Below are 17,232 nucleotides of genomic sequence, written 5' to 3'. Positions count from 1 at the left end.
CCCACCTACCCAGGCTCCTCCCCTAACATACATGCCCCCCTGCAATGCACCCCTACACACACAGCAGGTAGTGAAAGAAAACCTCCTGTATGTCTCAGAGCCAAGAGGGAGCAAGTCTTTCATCCTTTGGTTTTTGTGTGGCTGCTGCTACTGCTTCTTTCTGGGTCCACACGAGTCCCCATTGTTTGCCCTACTGGCCACACGCCCTTCAGGGTCTTGAAGTAGCCTTCAACATGTCCCCATTTGCCAACTTCTGGCCCAAACCTTCTAAGACAGATGACGGTCTCCTCTTCTCTGGAAAATCTCCAGAGATGGAGACTCCACAGCAGCCTTCCCTACTAGTCAGCTGACTCTCCCTGACCATCAAGAGGTTCTCCTCCCTCTAGCTGCAATATAAGCCCATTTCCACTTGTTTGCTGTTCTCTGGGAAAGGAAAGCAACTGGTCATTGCCTTCTTCAGGAGAGCCCTCATCACAAACGTAAAGCCAGCTAGTCCCCTTCCCGTGGATTTATGCCTTTGGAAAGGAGGTGCAAGGGCTCCCAGCACTGAGGGGTGTTTCCTCTCCTTCCAGGTCCCAGCTGAGAGACTGCCCAAGGACTCCAAGGGCAAACAGCATGTCCTTGTCCAAGCTGAGTTTCCGGATGCTCCCCTGGAGCGGGTGCTGCTTCTGTCCTTCAACTCTGGCTACATCTTCACTCAAACGGACAAGACCCTCTATGCTCCTGGGAACACAGGTAGGCCACCCTCAGAAGCCAGCTCTTGCTTGGGGTGGGAGAAGGACGGGAAGGGAAATAAGTCTTCCGAAGGAGGGACAGCAGGACTCGAACTTGGAGCTGGGATGCAAGCCTGGCCCTCCTTCTCCTCCCTGGTTCAGCCCCAGGGTGAAGGACAGGCCCGTAATAGTGTTCCAGGTCTTGCTTGACTCCCAAGCTGCTGCAGGTCAAACTCCCCAACCCCCTCAGTTTTGGTCCACCAGGCTGGGAAAATTCCCAATCAGGGTCCAGTACACGGACTTTTTCTTTAGCTCTTACCATCTCTGAATCGCATGCCCACCTGCTGCCCTGCTGTTGGCCCCTCTCTGCCCTCCCCCACCCCCCCCCCACTGCCCAACCCTCTCACCCTCTCTCTGCCCCTCCCAGTTCGGTTTCGACTCTTCTCGTTGGCCAACTCCTTGGACCCGAGCCCCACGCCAGTTGCTACGGAGATCATGGTGAGTCTGGCCAGGGGAGTGATGAAGCCAACGTTGTCTCCCTGAGTGGCTCAGGCCCGGGGATCTGGGGCCGGGGCCGGGGCCGGGGAGTAGGAATTTGGCCTCTGTTAAAGGTCTGATGAGCTAGACCCTGAAAAGACTGGGGGCTGATCCCCACTTGCCTGAATGTCAAGAAGAAGTCACCGTGGCCAGGTTTTCGGCCATGGTTAAAATGTCGTCACCATTTAAGAGGGCTGGAAAAGAAAATGCTTCCTTCTGACTGCATAAACCACTTCCTATCCCTCCATTTCCTGACCCTATACCACCCCCAGCCTTCAATGCCAGCTCCTATCTCTGCCATTTTTGGTCTTCAGGCAACTTTCTAACTCTCTACTTCCTGTCCCTTCCATTTCCTGTCCCCCTATCACTTTCTCTCCCCCATCTCACTTCCTGCTCTTATATCAGCTTTATTTTCATTATCTCCAGCAGCAGCAGCAGCTGTAAGCTGTACATTGTAAACTCCTTGTGGGAAGGGATCATGTCTATCAACTCTATTGTATTGTACTCTCCCAAGCACTTAGTACAGTGCTCTGCACATAGTAAGTGCTCAGTAAATATCATTGATTGGTGGATTGACAGCTGACAGGACTGAGGGTCTCTGGGGTATGTTGCACTGAAATAGAGAATAGATGTAGTGTCAGCCTTCAAGGATCTTCCACTCCAATGGGGTAAACAATGCAAGCACAAATACTAGCTGGGAGGGGATGGGGCCTCTGGGGGCGGGGGGGACTGAAGAGAGGGGGCGTCCAGAGGTAGAGAGGGAGGGAGAAATGGGTAGAAGGAGATAAAAGCAGATAGACTGGATCCTGCTGACTGAGAGCTTTGAAGGCCATCGATAGTATCATGTGTTTGATCTATTAGAGGATGCTGATTGAGGCTGTCAGTAGACGCAGCAAACATTCTGGGTGACCTGGCTTGCATTATGTGGAGCACTCAGGGAATGGGGAGGTTGGGAGGAGGGCAGACAGGAGACTGTAGTTATAGTAATCCTGAGGAGAAGAGGCCAGGGCCTGAACTGAGGATTTACTGGTGAGAACAGGGAGGACTGGGCAGACCAGAGGGATGTGGCCACTGGACCTGGCCGTTGGTTGTATGTGGGGGTAAGAGCCAAAGGGGCAGAAAAGATGCTTCCCAAAATTTCAGGCTTGAGGGACAGAAAGGAGGGTGGCACTGTCCACTGTGAGTTATTACACTTGCTGCCTGTCCCTCGTCCTCTCGACTCTAACCTGCCCGGGCATTCATCATGGCCTATCTTTCTTGGGGCTGCCTTCCCTCAGAATCCAGATGGGATTGTCGTGGAGAAGTTTCACATGATCTCGGTGAACCACAGCGGGATTATCCCAGGGAATTACAAGCTTCCTGATATCACCAAGTGAGCAGCCTATTCTTGAGAATGGGCGGGTTTTCGGGAGGAGGGAGAAGGGAGGAAGAAACTGAGTCCCCTCTCCAGGGGGAATGGAAAGGGGACTCTCCTTGGTGTTCCTAGTGCTGGCTCCCTCAGAGACCTGAGGGCCAGTGGCTCTCACCATCTGTGCCTCAGTTTCCTCCAAGGAAATGGCTTCCTTCTCTGCTTGTTGGGTGTGTGGGTAGGTGGTCAAAGCAGAAGACTAGGTTGAGCACTTCTGAGCTCCTCAGAGATGAAGACTAGGAAGTATTTGGCCCAACTATTAGAGAAGCAGCATGGCTCAGTGGAAAGAGCACAGGCTTTGGAGTCAGAGGTCATGGGTTCAATTCCCAGCTCCACTAATCATCAGCTGTGTGACTTTGGGCAAGCCACTTAACGTCTCTGGGCCTCAGTTACCTCATCTGTAAAATGGGGATTAAGACTGTGAGTCCCCCATGGGACAACCTGATCACCTTGTAAGCTCCCCAGCACTTAGAACAGTGCTTTGCACATTCCTAATAAATAAATACCATCATTAAGTCCCAAGTGGTTAATACAGTGCTCTGCACACAGTAAGACCTCAATAAATATGATTGAATAAATGAAGTCCCAAGTGTCCACGTGCCCCTATGTCACCAGCATTCCCCCTCCTCCCACCCCTCCGCCACACACAAAATATACACACATGTCTCCTCTGCAGCCTAGGAACCTGGAAGATCGTTTCTGCTTTCCAGCATACACCACAGAAGACCTTCACAACCGAGTTTGAAGTCAAGGAATACGGTACCACCTCCTCCCCAGTGCCAGACGGGGCATGCAGCCTCTCACTCTGCCCCTTTTGGTGGCCCAGGGCAGGGAAGACAGAGATGCCCCTTCTGGATCCAGCTCCTCTTCTCCCTGCCCACTGTATGGCGTGTGTACCAGCTGGCGTTTCCCTAGCCAGGCTGTTGGGGGTGATGCCAAGGGACAGGTGGGGTCCTGGAGAGCTGATTTCTCCCTCAGCTCCTTGCCAACCCGTGGGCTTTGGCATCCCTAGGGCATCTGTCTTTGAACTCTTTACCCTCTCCCGGCAGTGATGCCCAGTTTTGAAGTGCAGGTGGAACCTGAACAGAATTTCTTCTTTGTGGACGATGAAGAGTTAACCGTGGACATCTCAGCCAGGTAGGGACCAGATTCTCTGGCCAGGTGGGGCATGGAAGGGTCATCTTGTTCATCCCTCTGACCCTGGGCAGGGTCTCACCTAAACCATCCCAGCCCTAGGGGAATCTGCCTGTTTATAAAGACCTCTGGAGGACATGCTGGAATTGACAACCAACTTTGAGAGGAGCAGAGACCCTTTATTATGGTATTTGTTAAGCACTTACTATATGTCAAACACAGTTCTAAGTGCTGGGGTAGATGCAAGTCAATCAGGTTGGACAGAGTCCCTGTCTCGCATGGGGCTAATAGTCTGACCCATGTGGGCCAGGGACTACGTCTAACTTGATTATTTAGTCTCCTCACAGTGCTTAGCCCAGTGCTTAACAAATACCACCAATATTATTATTTTTCTTTGTTTCCTACCTAAAATCCTTCTGCAACAGAAGCCCACTAATTCTTATTCTGGCCTCGGTGAGGATGGAGAGCAGGGCACGCTAGCCTGCAACGAGGAATTTAGGGGCTTGGAAAGCACGGTTAAATTGCCACTCATCATGTGGCTGCCAACCTCATGAATCACCAAAAGCCATTGTCCACATTCTGAACCAGCTCCTCACGGGCCAACACAAGCCTGACTATCCCTGTCGAACTGGCTTCAGGTTGCACTGCCCCTTTCTGGTCAACTGGCCAGAGTGGTCCACTGAGGTGGGGAAGGTTGGCCCACGACTCATTCAGCATCACAACCCTTCTCACATGATGGGGTACAAGTAGTCATGGGGTCTTCTTGGATCCAGACTTCCACCCTGCTGACACAGGCAGAGTGGATTTTCTTCTTGGACAGCAGATGCTGAGATTAACCCAGCTCCTTGACATGTCCCTGGGGTGCAGGAGCCCCTGGGTCAGCTTGTGGTCTTCATGATGACCTAGGGAAAACATGCCCTGGGGTGGTTGGTGGGCAAAGGTGCCTTTTGACCCCCTCAACTGGGCCACTTCTACCACTGGGAAGAATTCTGCAGTGGTAGAATGACAAGGCATCTTGTTGAGCCACAAGTTGAGTACAAGTTATGTTGCCAACTTGTACTTCCCAAGCGCTTAGTACAGTGCTCTGCACACAGTAAGCGCTCAATAAATATGATTGAATGAATGAATGAATGAATGAATGAGCAACTGTTCATGCAGTAGTCTCCAGCCCAGGTCACAGTGGCCCCCAGCCTTCTCTTCTCTGGGCTAAGTTACCCTCCCCAATTCCCTTCCTTGCCCTGTACTCAGGTTCCTGTATGGGAAGCCGGTGGAGGGCCAGGCCTTTGTTCTCTTTGGGCTGATGAAAAAGGAGGAAAAGAAGAGCCTCCCCAGCTCCCTGCAGAAAGTGCCGGTAAGATTCCTCTTTACCCTCACCATGCCACTCCTCTCCCTTGAGCCTCCGACCCCTTCTCTCTCTTCCCGGGGTCCTCAGCCCCTGCTCCCCTTCCTCCCTCCCCTCTCATACTCCCACCCCCAGGTCCCATCCCCACGGAGTCAGGTAAGGCCACCCCTCCCATGCCCCCTTCAAACTCCTAGTTGGGTAGTGCCTCAGTGCCCCCAGGCTTGCTCATAGCCAAGCATAGCTCCACTATGGGGCCAGAGCTGCCCACCAGGGCCCCGATTTGGAAGCTGCCCAATCCCAAGGCAGCAGGGCAGACATGAGGGTGAGTGGACTGGGGGAAATGAGCAGGGGCTGCTAAAGGCAGAGGATGGCAGCAATGTGGGGCCACCAGGTAGGAGCTCAGGAAATCTTGCTCTGGGTTCTAGGTACTGGGTGGCAAAGGAAAGGCCACCCTGACTCAAGCCATGCTCCAGAGCCGGTTTCCTGAACGCCGGAAGACCCTAGAGTATTCCATCTATGTGTCTGTGACTGTTCTGACAGACACTGGTAAGAAGCCCATATCCCTTCCTTGAAGCAGGATTTGAATGAAGGAGGAGGCGAGACCTCAGGCCGGATGGACAGCCCCAGGGCCCGGTCCTCCAATTTTGTTGGGTGCTCCCAGATGCTTAGCACAGTGCTCGGCACACAATAGGAAAGCAATGTGGCCTAGTAGAAAGATCATAGGCCTGGAAGTCAGAGGACCTGAGTTCCAATCCCTTCTCTGCCACTTGTCTGCTGTGGGACCTTGGGCAAGTCACTTAACTTCTCTGGGCCTCAGTTAGCTCATCTGTAAAATGGGGATAATAATAATAATGATGGCATTTATTAAGCATTCACTATGTGCAAAGCACTGTTTTAAGTGCTGGGGAGGTTACAAGGTGATCAGGTTGTCCCACAGGGGGCTCACAGTATTAATCCCCATTTTACAGTTGAGGTAACTGAGGCACAGAGAAGTTAAATTGACTTGACCAAAGTCACACGGCTGAAAATTGGCAGAGCCGGGATTTGAACCCATGACCTCTGACTCCAAAGCCCGTGCTCTTTCCACTGAGCCACGCTGCTTCTCTAATACTTATTTTCCAATACTTATTTTCCCTCCTACTTAGACTGTGAGCCCCATGTAGGGCTTATCTTGTAATTATCTAATAATCTAATTGCCTTGTAATTAGGTTATTTTATAGCTACTGCAGCGCTTAGTACAGTGTTTAACACATAGTAAGCACTTAACAAATACCACAATTATTATAATGGATGAATGAATGAAGGGTGAGCCTCCAAAGTCCATCTCGCCCCTCCCCCTCTCCTCACTCATCTCAAGCATCTGGGATTGCTCTCTCCTTCTGAGAGCTCTTTACCCCGACCTCCTGTGAGATCCAGTGCCTCTCTTACCGCCCATTCGGGAAGGCCTTCCTGTTATCCTACCTTAGTCTTTTGCCCTGCTCCCATCTTTTCCTCTCTTTTCTCCACTCAGGGAATGACATGGTGGAGGTGGAGAAGACTGGAATCCCCATCGTCAATTCCCGCTACAAAATCTTCTTCTCAAAGGCATCAAAGTACTTCAAGCCAGGCCTGCCCTACAACCTGAGGGTCAGACAATCTAGGGGTTCCCCCATTTCCTTGGTTCCTATTTTCCAGCCCTTTCCTTCACCCCAGGCATCTCTTTTGACCCATCTCCAGGGTCTTTCTGACTTCCTGAAGCTGTGGGGGCCCAGAAGCCCAAAATGGGACCCAAGATGCTTGCTGATTGGGAGGTCCTGGCCCACCCAAAGTGGGATGAGGTTGGGGGAACCTCAGGGATCCATCCAGCTGGTCTAACGGTTCCTCCCCAAATCCAGAGCTGGACTATCCCAGAGTCCACAGGAACATTGGCCCATTTGTGCCCTGGGCCAGGCCAGGCTTCTCCCGGGAGGAAGGGTATTGTGATTGTATTTTTCCCTCCCTGGTAGTGGTGTAGCATAGGATGCCATCAATCCTCAGAAGTCCCACCCCTGAGAAGTCTTGGAAATTTCGCACCCCCAACTTGTCAGTGATAGTTCAGCCCTGCCTGTCTGAGGCCTCACAGCTCCTCCCCGTATTCCATCATCTCCATTAGGAAGACACAAAGTCACACTTCTCTCCCCTTCTCCGGCCGCAGCTTTCCGTGTCAGATCCTGATGGTTCTCCGGCAGCTGGAGTTCCCGTATCTACCGATGCTCCCTGGGCACTCTCTGGCGTGACACAGGCTGATGGGACACTGGAGTTAGTCATCAACACCCCAGCCCACGACAGTTCCTTGGAGCTGAGGGTAGGTGAGGCAGGGGAGCCCAGCACTCGGTCTGAGGGGTGTCACGGCTGCACATTGCCACGGACCCATCCTCCTCCCCAGGTCAGGACCACCGCACCGCACGTCCCAGCCCACCGCCAGGATTCGGCCTTCTGGAAAGTCCTTGCCTACCAGCCCCAGGGCTCTTCCAAAAACTACCTCCACCTGTCAGTGCCCAGCGGGCAAGCCCAGCCTGGAAAGCCCCTGAAAGTCAACTTCCACCTACAAAGCAACAATGCAGATGTCCAGAGATCGGTCGACTACTTCACCTATTTGGTAGGGCCCAGTTGGGTGGAAGGAGGGCGGGGGAGGGAGTCTGGGGGTCTGGATCAGAAGGCAGGTGAGGAGGACCCACTCGATTCACCATGGACTGGGCCAGCCAACTCAACCAGTCTGTTTCTCTTTGTCCCCTGAATATCTCTTCTCCTTCCCACTTCCCCTCTCTTCCCACTTCTCCCTTCCCCTTTCCCCTTTCTTCCGTCCAGGATTCCCAGGAGTGAGGGGTCCTGAAGCCTCTGGGCTTTTTCCTGAACTCCCAGGAGTTGACCCTTGTCCCTAAACAGTGGGCGTTGGGAGAGGGCATCTGTGTGGGATTATTGGCAGGTGAGGGAGGGCCGAGAGCCAAGAGAGAAAGGAACAGCAGAATTTGTTTGCTTGTTTTATGGTACTAGTTAAGCACTTACTATGCATCAAACACTGTACTGAGTGCTGGGGTAGATACAAGTCAATTTGATTGGACACAGTCCCTGACCTGCATGGGCCTCACAGTCTGAAGTAGGAGACAGAACAGGTTTTGAATCCCCAGTTTACAGTTGAGGAAACTGAGACACAGAGAAGTTAAAGTGAATGGCCCAAGGTCACAAAGCAAGGAATTGGCAGAACAGTTGGTAGAGCTGGGATTGGAACCCAGGTCCTCTGACTCCCAAGCCTGTGATCTTTCCACTAGGCTACACTGCAGAGGGCATGAACTTTCTTGGTTGCCCACTGCCTCATTTCCATTAAGTCCTGGGCTCTGGGTTCAAGGAGTAAAGGACTTTGCCCCCCTGAATAGCAGATTTCCCTCTTTCCACAACAGGTCGTGAATAAGGGGAGGATTGTGAAAGCCGGGCGACAGCCTCGTTTGGTTGGCCAGGGATTAGTGAACTTGGTACTGCCCATCACTTCAACCCTTATCCCCTCCTTCCGCCTGGTGGCCTATTACCGGGTGCCCGGGACTGGTGAGATCGTGGCAGACTCTCTCTGGGTGGACTTGGCGGATACCTGCATGGGCACGGTAAGTGAGGCAGGGAACCCTAGAGTTTGGCACCTGGTCCAGGGCCAGGCTCACATCCCAGCAGTCAATCAGTCAGTCAGTCAATCAGTACATGAGCCTGGGCCTTGGGATGGGACCATATCCTGACAGAGTGGCCAATGCCAAGTGGGGGGGCCCTGCCTGTCTCCCCAGTGGCCACTGGGGGAAAAGTGGGGCCCACTGGGACATTCTGAAGCCTTGGATTTCCTGTGGGAAAGCTGGGATGCAACCACAGAATGGTCCCAGCCCACTCAAACCTATGGAGGGCTGCCTTAAGGGGTTTGAGTTACCCTGTTCTTCTGCCTTCTGTGAGTGAGTTTCCTTCAGGCCTCTGCTTCTCTCCTCCCAGGACACCTGCTTCAGCCCTTAATTCTCTCTCCCCAGTTCTTCCCTTAGGATCCACCCAGAAAAACAATCTGTTGGGCCCTCCCAAAAGGAGACAGTTTTGACTGTCCACCCTGTGCGGATCATACTATCTATCAATCAATGGCATTTATTGAGCATTAACTGAGTGCTGAGCACCGTATTAAGTGCTGGGGAGAGTACAAAACAACAGAGTTGGTAGACACAATCCCTGCTCACAACGGGATACGGCCCCCGTCTCTTCTTCCTGACACCCCCAGCCAGGCTCTGAGCCGCTCCTTCTTTTTCGCCCTCCTCTCCCAGCTACGGGTCACGGAGGCCACCCCCGGGGCTGGCAGGGTGCACCGCCCTGGTGAGCACAGTAAAATCAAGGTTCAGGGAGACCCTGGAGCCTCTGTGGGTCTGGTGGCTGTGGACAAGGCTTTGTACACCCTCAGCAAGAAGAAACCACTGTCCCAGGCCAAGGTGAGCAGCTCAATATGGGGGAAGTGGGCAGAGGGGGCAGACTTAGAGATGGGAAGTTGGTGGGTGGAGCAGAGGAGCATGGGGATGTTTGGCATAGCCTGGGAGCCTGGCAGGGGGCAGGGGAACTCCAGGAGGCCCTGAGAAAGTCCCTTAGAGGAGAATTGGAACCAGACATGAAGAGGAGCAGGACGGGATGAAATGCCAACTCTACCTACTATGATCAATGGATCGGTAGTATTTATTGAGCACTTACTGTAGGCAGAGCACTGGGCTAAGCACTTGGGAGAGCAATAGAGTTAGTAGACATGCTCCCTACCCTCGAGGTGCTTCCAGGCTAGTGGTCCAGGCAGGGAATGCCAACTCTACCTATGATCAATCAATCAATCAATGGTGTTTATTGAGCACCTACTATGTACAGAATACTGGGCTAAGCATTTGGGGGAGAACAATACAATATAGTTGGTAGCTTCAGCTATGATCTGAGAATCTCCTGCCCCCGCCCCCCTCAGGAACTCCTTCAGGGCCCTGACTCTTAATAATAATAATAACAATAATGATTTTGGTATTTGTTAGGTGCTTACTATGTGCCAAGCACTGTTCTAAGCACTGGGGAAGATACAAGGTAATCAGGTTGTCCCACATGGGGCTCACAGTCTTAATCCCCATTCTCCAGATGAGGTAACTGAGGCATAGAGAAGTTAAGTGACTTGCCCAAAGTCACACAGCTGATAAGTGGCGGAGCTGGGATTAGAACCCCTGACCTCTGACTCCCAAACCCGTGCTCTTTCCACTGAGCCACGCTGACCCTTCCCACTGCTGACTGGCTCAATCTCTCCCCAGATCTGGAATGCCGTGGAGAAGAGTGATCTGGGCTGTGGCTGGGGCGGGGGTGCCAACAGCAGAAGCGTGTTTGTCGAGGCCGGTCTGGGTCTGCAAACCCACTCTGGAGCCTGGAACCACGAGAGAGCATTTGAGCCACTGAAGAGCAAAAGTTGGCATCGATTTCTACTGCCCAAGCTTCCTCAGGATCACTTGCTAACCTCCATGCCAGAGACACACTGCTCTCCAACTGGCCAGCGGCGTCGCCGCCGCTCTCCCCTCCTCTCCCAGGAAAAAGCAGCCAAGGGTGAGGGTCCTCCCCCCCCACACCTCGTCTTCCCACCCCAGCATCCCTCCCTATCTCTGACCTTTGGAGGTCCCCTGCTCCCTGGTAGGCACCCCCAACCTTGTGGTTCTCTGCCCCCCTTACTGTTGTCCTCTCACCTCTCACCTAGACACCACCCCCCAACACACACACCCAGCCTCTCCACCTCTCTTCCCTTGCCTGCCCCTCCCCTCGCTAAATAATTAGGGTTAAGGTTAGTGACTTGCCCAAGGTCACAAAGTGAGCATTTGGCAGAACAAGGATTAGAACCCAGGTCCTTCTGACTTCCAAGTCCATGCTCTCTCCACTAGGCCAGCCTCTCCACCTGTCTATTCCCCTGCCCAGCCTCCTGCAGCCTCCTGTACCTGCCAGTTCCCTTCTCTGCTCTCCCCACTCTCAGCCCAGGAGTACCAAGACCAGCAGCTGAGACGGTGCTGTGAGGATGGGATGCAGGAGAACCCCATGGGCTACTCCTGTGCTCGACGGTCCCGCTATATCCTGGAGGGCCAGGCCTGCGTGACCGCCTTCCTGGCTTGCTGCCACCACATCTTTGGGGAAGTCCTGATGCCCGAAAACACTCAGCTCCTCAGTACCATCAGCCTCTCCAAGTTCATGGAGTTCAGCAGCTTCGAAAAGAGTGAGCCATCTCAGGACCCTATGTGCCAAGCTGACTGAGGCTGTCCGTCTACCCGTCAGTCTGTCTGTCTGTCTGCCCCATAATAAATCATAATTATGGTATTTGTTAGGCGCTTACTATGTGCCAAGCACTGTTCTAAGCACTGGAGAGGATACAAGGTAATCAGGTTGGACACAGTCCTTGTCCTACGTAGGGCTAGCATTCATTCATTTATTCATTCATTCAATCATATTTATTGAGCACTTACTGTGTGCAAAGCACTGTACTAAGCACTTGGGAAGTACAAGTAGGCAACATATAGAGACGGTCCCTACCCAACAACGGGCTCACAGTCTAGAAGGGGCTAGCAGTCTTAATCCCCATTTTACAGATGAGATAACTGAGGCACAGAAAGTAAAGTGATTGGCCCAAGGTCACAGAATAGACAAGTGGTGGAGCCAGGAATAGAACCCACCTCCTCTGATGCCCAAGCCTGTGCCCTTGCCACTAGGCCATTCTACTTCTTATCTATCCTCGTTAAGGCTTTCTAAGCCTCACTGTCCTCATCTAACCTCACTAAGGTAAGCAAAGCTGGAGCCAGATGCCAGCCCAGGGGAGGGAGCCTCCCAGTGCCTGGTGCCGGAGATCACTGCCAGTCTGCTCTCTCTCTGCCATAGTCGCGGGTGACTGGGAAAGCAGCATGGGCTGCTGTGGAGCAGGCTCAGTGAGCACATGGGAAAGTTTCGAACCAAGCTGAGCCTCCCAGAAGTTCAGAACATACACCCTTTATTCATCCCCCCCTACCAGCCCCACAGCACTTATGGACATATCTGTAATTTATTTATTTACATTAATGTCTGTCTCCTCCCTCCTCTAGACTGAAGCTCTCTGTGGGCAGGGAATGCGTCTGTTTATTGTTATATTGTACTCTCCCAAGCACTTAATACAGTGCTCTGCACACAGTAAGCACTCAATAAAAATGATTGACTGACTTCACCTTTGCCCCGGCCAGTGAGAAGCACGAGTCACAATCCACACCGATCAACCAATCAATCTAGTACTTATTGAGTGTTTACTATGTGCAGAGCACTGGACTAAGCATTTAGGAGAGTACAATGCAACATATCTGGTCGACTAAATTCCTGCTCTCAAGGAGCTAACAGTCCAGCGAGGGAGACAGACCTGAAAATAAATTACAGATAGAGGAAATAGGAAAGTATAAGGATAACGTAGATAAGGGCTGTGGGGCTGGGGTGAGGTGAGTGTCAAAGTATCAGAGTTTTTAAGGATGATGTGGGGCTGGGGTGGAGAGAGAATCAAAGCGCTCCAGGGGTATAGACCTAAGTGTGTAGGCGATGCAGAATGGGGGAGAAATGACAATGACAGTTTAGTCAGGGAAGGCCTCTTGGAGGAGATGTGATTTAAGTAGGACTTTGAAGGTGGTGAGAATGGTGGTCTGTTGGATGTGAAGCAGGAGGGAGTTCCAGGTTGGAGGGGGACGTGAACCAGGGGTCGGCGGCGAGACAGACAAGCTCGAGATACAGTGAGCAGGTTGGCGTTAGAGGAACAAAATTGTAGGAGGAAATCACTAAGGTAAAATAAGGGCAGAGTTGATTGAGTGCTTTAAAACCAATGGTGGAGAGTTTCTGTTTGATGCAGAGATGGATAGACAACCACTGGAAGGTTTTGAGGAGTGGGTAGATGTGGACTGAACTTTTTTTAGAAAAACAATCCAGGCAGCAGAGTGAAGAAAGGACCGGAGTGGGGAGAGACTGGATTAATCAATCAATCAATCAATGTATTTATTGAGTACTTACTGTGTGCAGAGAGTCCTGTACTAAGCATTTGACTGGAGCAGTGTGGCCTAGTGGAAAGAGCCCGGACCTGGGAATCAGAGAACTTGGGTTTTAATCCCAGCTCTGCCACATGTCTGCTGTATGGCCTTGGATCTATCCACCCGCAGGACAGCCTTTCACATGGGTTTTAATCCTGGCTCTGCCCCTTGCCTGCTGAGTGACCTTGGGCAAAGTCACTTAACTTCCCTGTGCCTCAAATTTCTCATCTGTAAAATGGGGGTGAAATACCTGTTCTCCTTCCGCCTTAGACTGTGAGTACCATGTGGGAAAGGGACTGTGTCCAACCTGATTGGCTTGTGTCTACCACAGTGCTTGACATATAGTAAGCATTTAAATAATAATCAGAATAACATTTGTGGAATTTTTTTAAGTGCTTACTATGTGTCAAGCAGTGTGCTAAGCTCCGGGATAGTGTCTGACCTGATTGATGATGCACCTGGACTCCAGTGCCTTCAATACCTGAACGTGTCCCTGAAAGCCTGTGCCATTGCAGATGTCCGGCACCAGCAGACCCCAGAGAACCATGACCTAGGGCTCTGAGAACTCCTTTTTTTGGTTGTTGCTTTTTTAAAAAAATGATATTTGTTGAGCGCATACTATGTGTCAGGCAGTGTACTAAGCACTAGGGTAGTTACAAGCTAATCAGATTGGACACAGTCCCCATCCCATGTGGGGCTGGTAGTATTAATCCCCATTTTGCAGATGAGGAAATTGCGGCCCAGAAAAGTGTAGTGACTTGCCCAAGGTCACACAGCAGACAAGTGGCAGAGCCAGGATTAGAACCTTCTAACTCCCTCTTGCCTGTGAGCCTTGTCTCAGGCTCTGTGCTCTGCTGGCTGATTAACTGCTGCTTCACCGGCAGGAACCAGGCTGCCAAAAGTGACAAGGCTCCAAAGCTAACCCGAACCCTGTTTCTCTCTCTCCCCTGCAATTCTCACAGTCAATTTACAGTTTCACGCAGAAACCACTGAGCTTCTGGTCTTGAGGGAAGAAGTGAAAGAGGAAGAAGAGGACGAGGAAGACGAGGAAGACGAGGAATTTTTTCCATACGAGAATATCGTTTCCAGGAGTCAGTTTCCTGAGAGCTGGCTGTGGAAAATGGAGACGCTGCCCCTGGAGGTGGATCGGGAAGGGTGAGGAGTTGGGGACGATGGCCCCCCAAAGTTTGCTGAAGTAGATTCCCAGGCTTACTCATCCCAGGTCTCTGACAAGACCTGAGAGTCTCCAATCAGGGCTGAAAAAGACCCCAAGTGGCGGCTCTCTGACCTATTAGAGCTCTGAAGCTAGTCTCCTTCCAGTCCTCATCCCTACCAAAATCCCTTCCCCATTTACTTTCCACACGCTCCAAATGAAGTCGCCCCCTCCACCTGACAGTGGGGGTGAGAGGGGGATCCTAGCGTCGGAGTAGACCCCAAGCTGAAGTGGATAAGATCAAGACCAGTAGAAGTCAGGAGAAGTTCAGAGGGCATGGGGATGGGTCAGCAGTCATTCAATCAATCGATGGTATTTTTTGAGCAGTGACTGCAGAGCACCATACTAAGTGTTTGGGAGAGGATGATCCAATAGAGTCCATAGACATGATCCTTGCCCTCGAGGAACTTCCATGTGAGCTGGTGATGGGGAAGGGAGCTAGGGCAGGGGTAGGAAGAATTGAGACAGTGGGGTGGCTCAGGGAACATCATCCTCACTCCCTTGCTCACTCTCTGGGACTCTTGATGGCCGGCAGAAGGTGGTAAAGGGGTGTTTGGGTGGGCAGGGCAGGTGGTGGAAAGGGAAGGGGGGAGAGCTCAGCAGAAAACCACCCCAGGATATCCCCACTGGAGGGATGGTGTGGGTGTGGGTGGTTCAGCAACTCCTCTGCTCTCTCCAGATTGGCCTCCAAAATGGTAGACTTGTACCTGAAGGACTCTATCACCACCTGGGAGGTGCTGGCTGTGAGCCTGGCCCAGGAGAGAGGTGAGAGGGCAGTAGGCAGTCCATTGAGAAGCAGCATGGCGGAGTGGATAGAGCCCGGGCCTAGGAGCCAGAAGGTCATGGGTTCTAATCCTGGCTCCGCCACTTGTTTTCTGTGTGACTTTGGGCAAGTCACTTCACTTCTCTGGGACTCAGTTACTTCATCTGTAAAATGGGGATTGAGATGGTTAGCCCCTCGTAGGACAAGGGACTGTATCCAACCCAATTTGCTTGTACCCATCCCAGCACTTAGTACAGTGCCTGGCACATAGTAAGGAGAAGCAGCATGGCTCAGTGGAAAGAGCACGGGCTTTGGAGTCAAAGGTCATGGGTTCAAATCCCGGATCCGCCAACTGTCAGTTGTGTGACTTTGGGCAAGTCACTTAACTTCTCTGTGCCTCAGTTACCTCATCTGGAAAATGGGGATTAAAACTGTGAGCCCCCCGTGGGACAGCCTGATCACTTTGTAACCTCCCCAGTGCTTAGAACAGTGCTTTGCACATAGTGAGCACTTAACAAATACCATCATTATTATTCATTCAATCATATTTATTGAGCACTTACTGTGTGCAGAGCACTGTACTAAGCGCTTGGGAAGTACAAGTTGGCAACATATAGAGACGGTCCCTACCCAACAACAGGCTATTATTAAATACCATTATTATTATTATTACCGCTTCCCACTACCACCTTCTAAGTAGGCTCCTCACTATTCCTTCAGAGCTGGAATCAGACAAAACATCTGACCCAGCTCCTCCATTCCCCCACCCCTCTGCCCCCGATCTGGCCAGGGCTCTGTGTGGCGGCTCCCTACGACATAACCGTGATGCAGGACATTTTCATCGACCTACGGCTGCCCTATTCGGTAGTGAGGAATGAGCAAGTGGCTGTCCGGGCTGTGCTATACAACTATGCTTCCCAGGACATCCAGGTGGAGTATTCCCCCTTCCCCTCCAACCCAACACCAGCAGAGAAATGGAGGAGAGGAGGTGGGGGATTAGCCCTAGAGAAGGTATTGGGAAGCAGGAAATTTAAGAGAAGGAAGGGAGATGAATGCCCAAGCAACTCTCAAGTCTCCAAGTCACTGCAGGGACCAAAAATGGATCGAGTGGACAATCAAGTATTGACTTTATTTCTTCCTTTTTCCATCATCATCATCATCATCATCATCAATCGTATTTATTGAGCGCTTACTGTGTGCAGAGCACTGTACTAAGCGCTTGGGAAGTACAAGTTGGCAACATATAGAGACAGTCCCTACCCACCCTCCTTTATCATCTCCCATAGTCTCATTCCTTCCTCTTCCTCTTCCTGAGTGGTGAAAACTTTCCCTGCTGCAGTAAAAAAATAAAATAAAATAAAGTCATCAGCAATGCCTCCTTTGGGAAAGTCCATCTCCAAGACTCTGGTCTCCCTGTCTAGAGCCCAGAGAACAGAGAGCCCACCTCTAAAGAGTGAGCTGAGAGAGAGGGAGAGAGGAGGAAAGGAGAAAGAATCCCATCAGGGTCACCTTACCTCTTGCAGTAGATTAAGAAAATCCCCATGATAGCTTCCAGGCATGGGACTTGAGGGGTGGAAAGATCTCCCACTCTTCTCCTCCTCCCTCAAAGGAAAACTTTGGGCAAATACCTATCTGCTCTCTGGGAGAGTCCAACCCTTTGTCCCAGGATGAAGGGGAGGTGGCTTGAGGGAAGCAGCGGTGACAGATCAGGTGTGTGGGTTGCGGGCTTGGGCGGATGCTGATTCCTTTCTTCCTCAAAATGCCATCTTTCATCCTGGGGTGGGGGATGGATGTTGGGGGGGCTCCCAGGTCCGGGTGGAGCTGATGCACAACCCCAAGCTCTGCAGCGCCAGCAGCCCCACCAGACCCTTCCAGCAGGAGGTCACGGTTCCAGCCGGCAAATCCCACGCCATCAACTATGTGCTGATACCGTTAGAGCTGGGAGAGGCAGAGGTGGAAGTCAAGGCAGCTGTGCGGGGCTTCCCTGTGGGTGATGGGGTCAGAAAGCCGCTGAGAGTGGTGGTGAGTTAGGGGAAAGGGAAATCAGAGGCTGGGAAGGATGGTGGGA

At 51.9% G+C, this 17,232-nt stretch overlaps 1 protein-coding gene across 1 annotated transcript in view; it reads left to right on the top strand.

The window, feature by feature from the left end:
- Positions 1-31: 31 nt before the first annotated feature.
- LOC119949924 (complement C3-like) overlaps positions 32-17,232 on the top strand; it is a 37,579-nt gene continuing 20,378 nt past the window's right edge. The window contains exons 1-20 of the mRNA XM_038771779.1: positions 32-67; positions 387-479; positions 573-735; positions 1,141-1,211; positions 2,528-2,622; positions 3,335-3,417; positions 3,708-3,795; positions 5,041-5,143; positions 5,560-5,680; positions 6,645-6,760; positions 7,308-7,457; positions 7,539-7,751; positions 8,551-8,748; positions 9,433-9,594; positions 10,435-10,720; positions 11,139-11,375; positions 14,151-14,343; positions 15,081-15,166; positions 15,955-16,094; positions 16,974-17,186. Coding sequence (XP_038627707.1) covers positions 32-67; positions 387-479; positions 573-735; positions 1,141-1,211; positions 2,528-2,622; positions 3,335-3,417; positions 3,708-3,795; positions 5,041-5,143; positions 5,560-5,680; positions 6,645-6,760; positions 7,308-7,457; positions 7,539-7,751; positions 8,551-8,748; positions 9,433-9,594; positions 10,435-10,720; positions 11,139-11,375; positions 14,151-14,343; positions 15,081-15,166; positions 15,955-16,094; positions 16,974-17,186 — 2,847 coding nt within the window. The remainder of the gene's footprint in view (positions 68-386; positions 480-572; positions 736-1,140; positions 1,212-2,527; positions 2,623-3,334; positions 3,418-3,707; positions 3,796-5,040; positions 5,144-5,559; positions 5,681-6,644; positions 6,761-7,307; positions 7,458-7,538; positions 7,752-8,550; positions 8,749-9,432; positions 9,595-10,434; positions 10,721-11,138; positions 11,376-14,150; positions 14,344-15,080; positions 15,167-15,954; positions 16,095-16,973; positions 17,187-17,232) is intronic.

This window comes from Tachyglossus aculeatus, chromosome X1 (genome assembly GCF_015852505.1).
Source record: "Tachyglossus aculeatus isolate mTacAcu1 chromosome X1, mTacAcu1.pri, whole genome shotgun sequence".
In the NCBI taxonomy this organism is placed as follows: Eukaryota; Metazoa; Chordata; class Mammalia; order Monotremata; family Tachyglossidae; genus Tachyglossus; species Tachyglossus aculeatus.
Note: the sequence above shows the minus strand (reverse complement) of the source record. Positions and strands in the feature narration are given on the sequence as shown.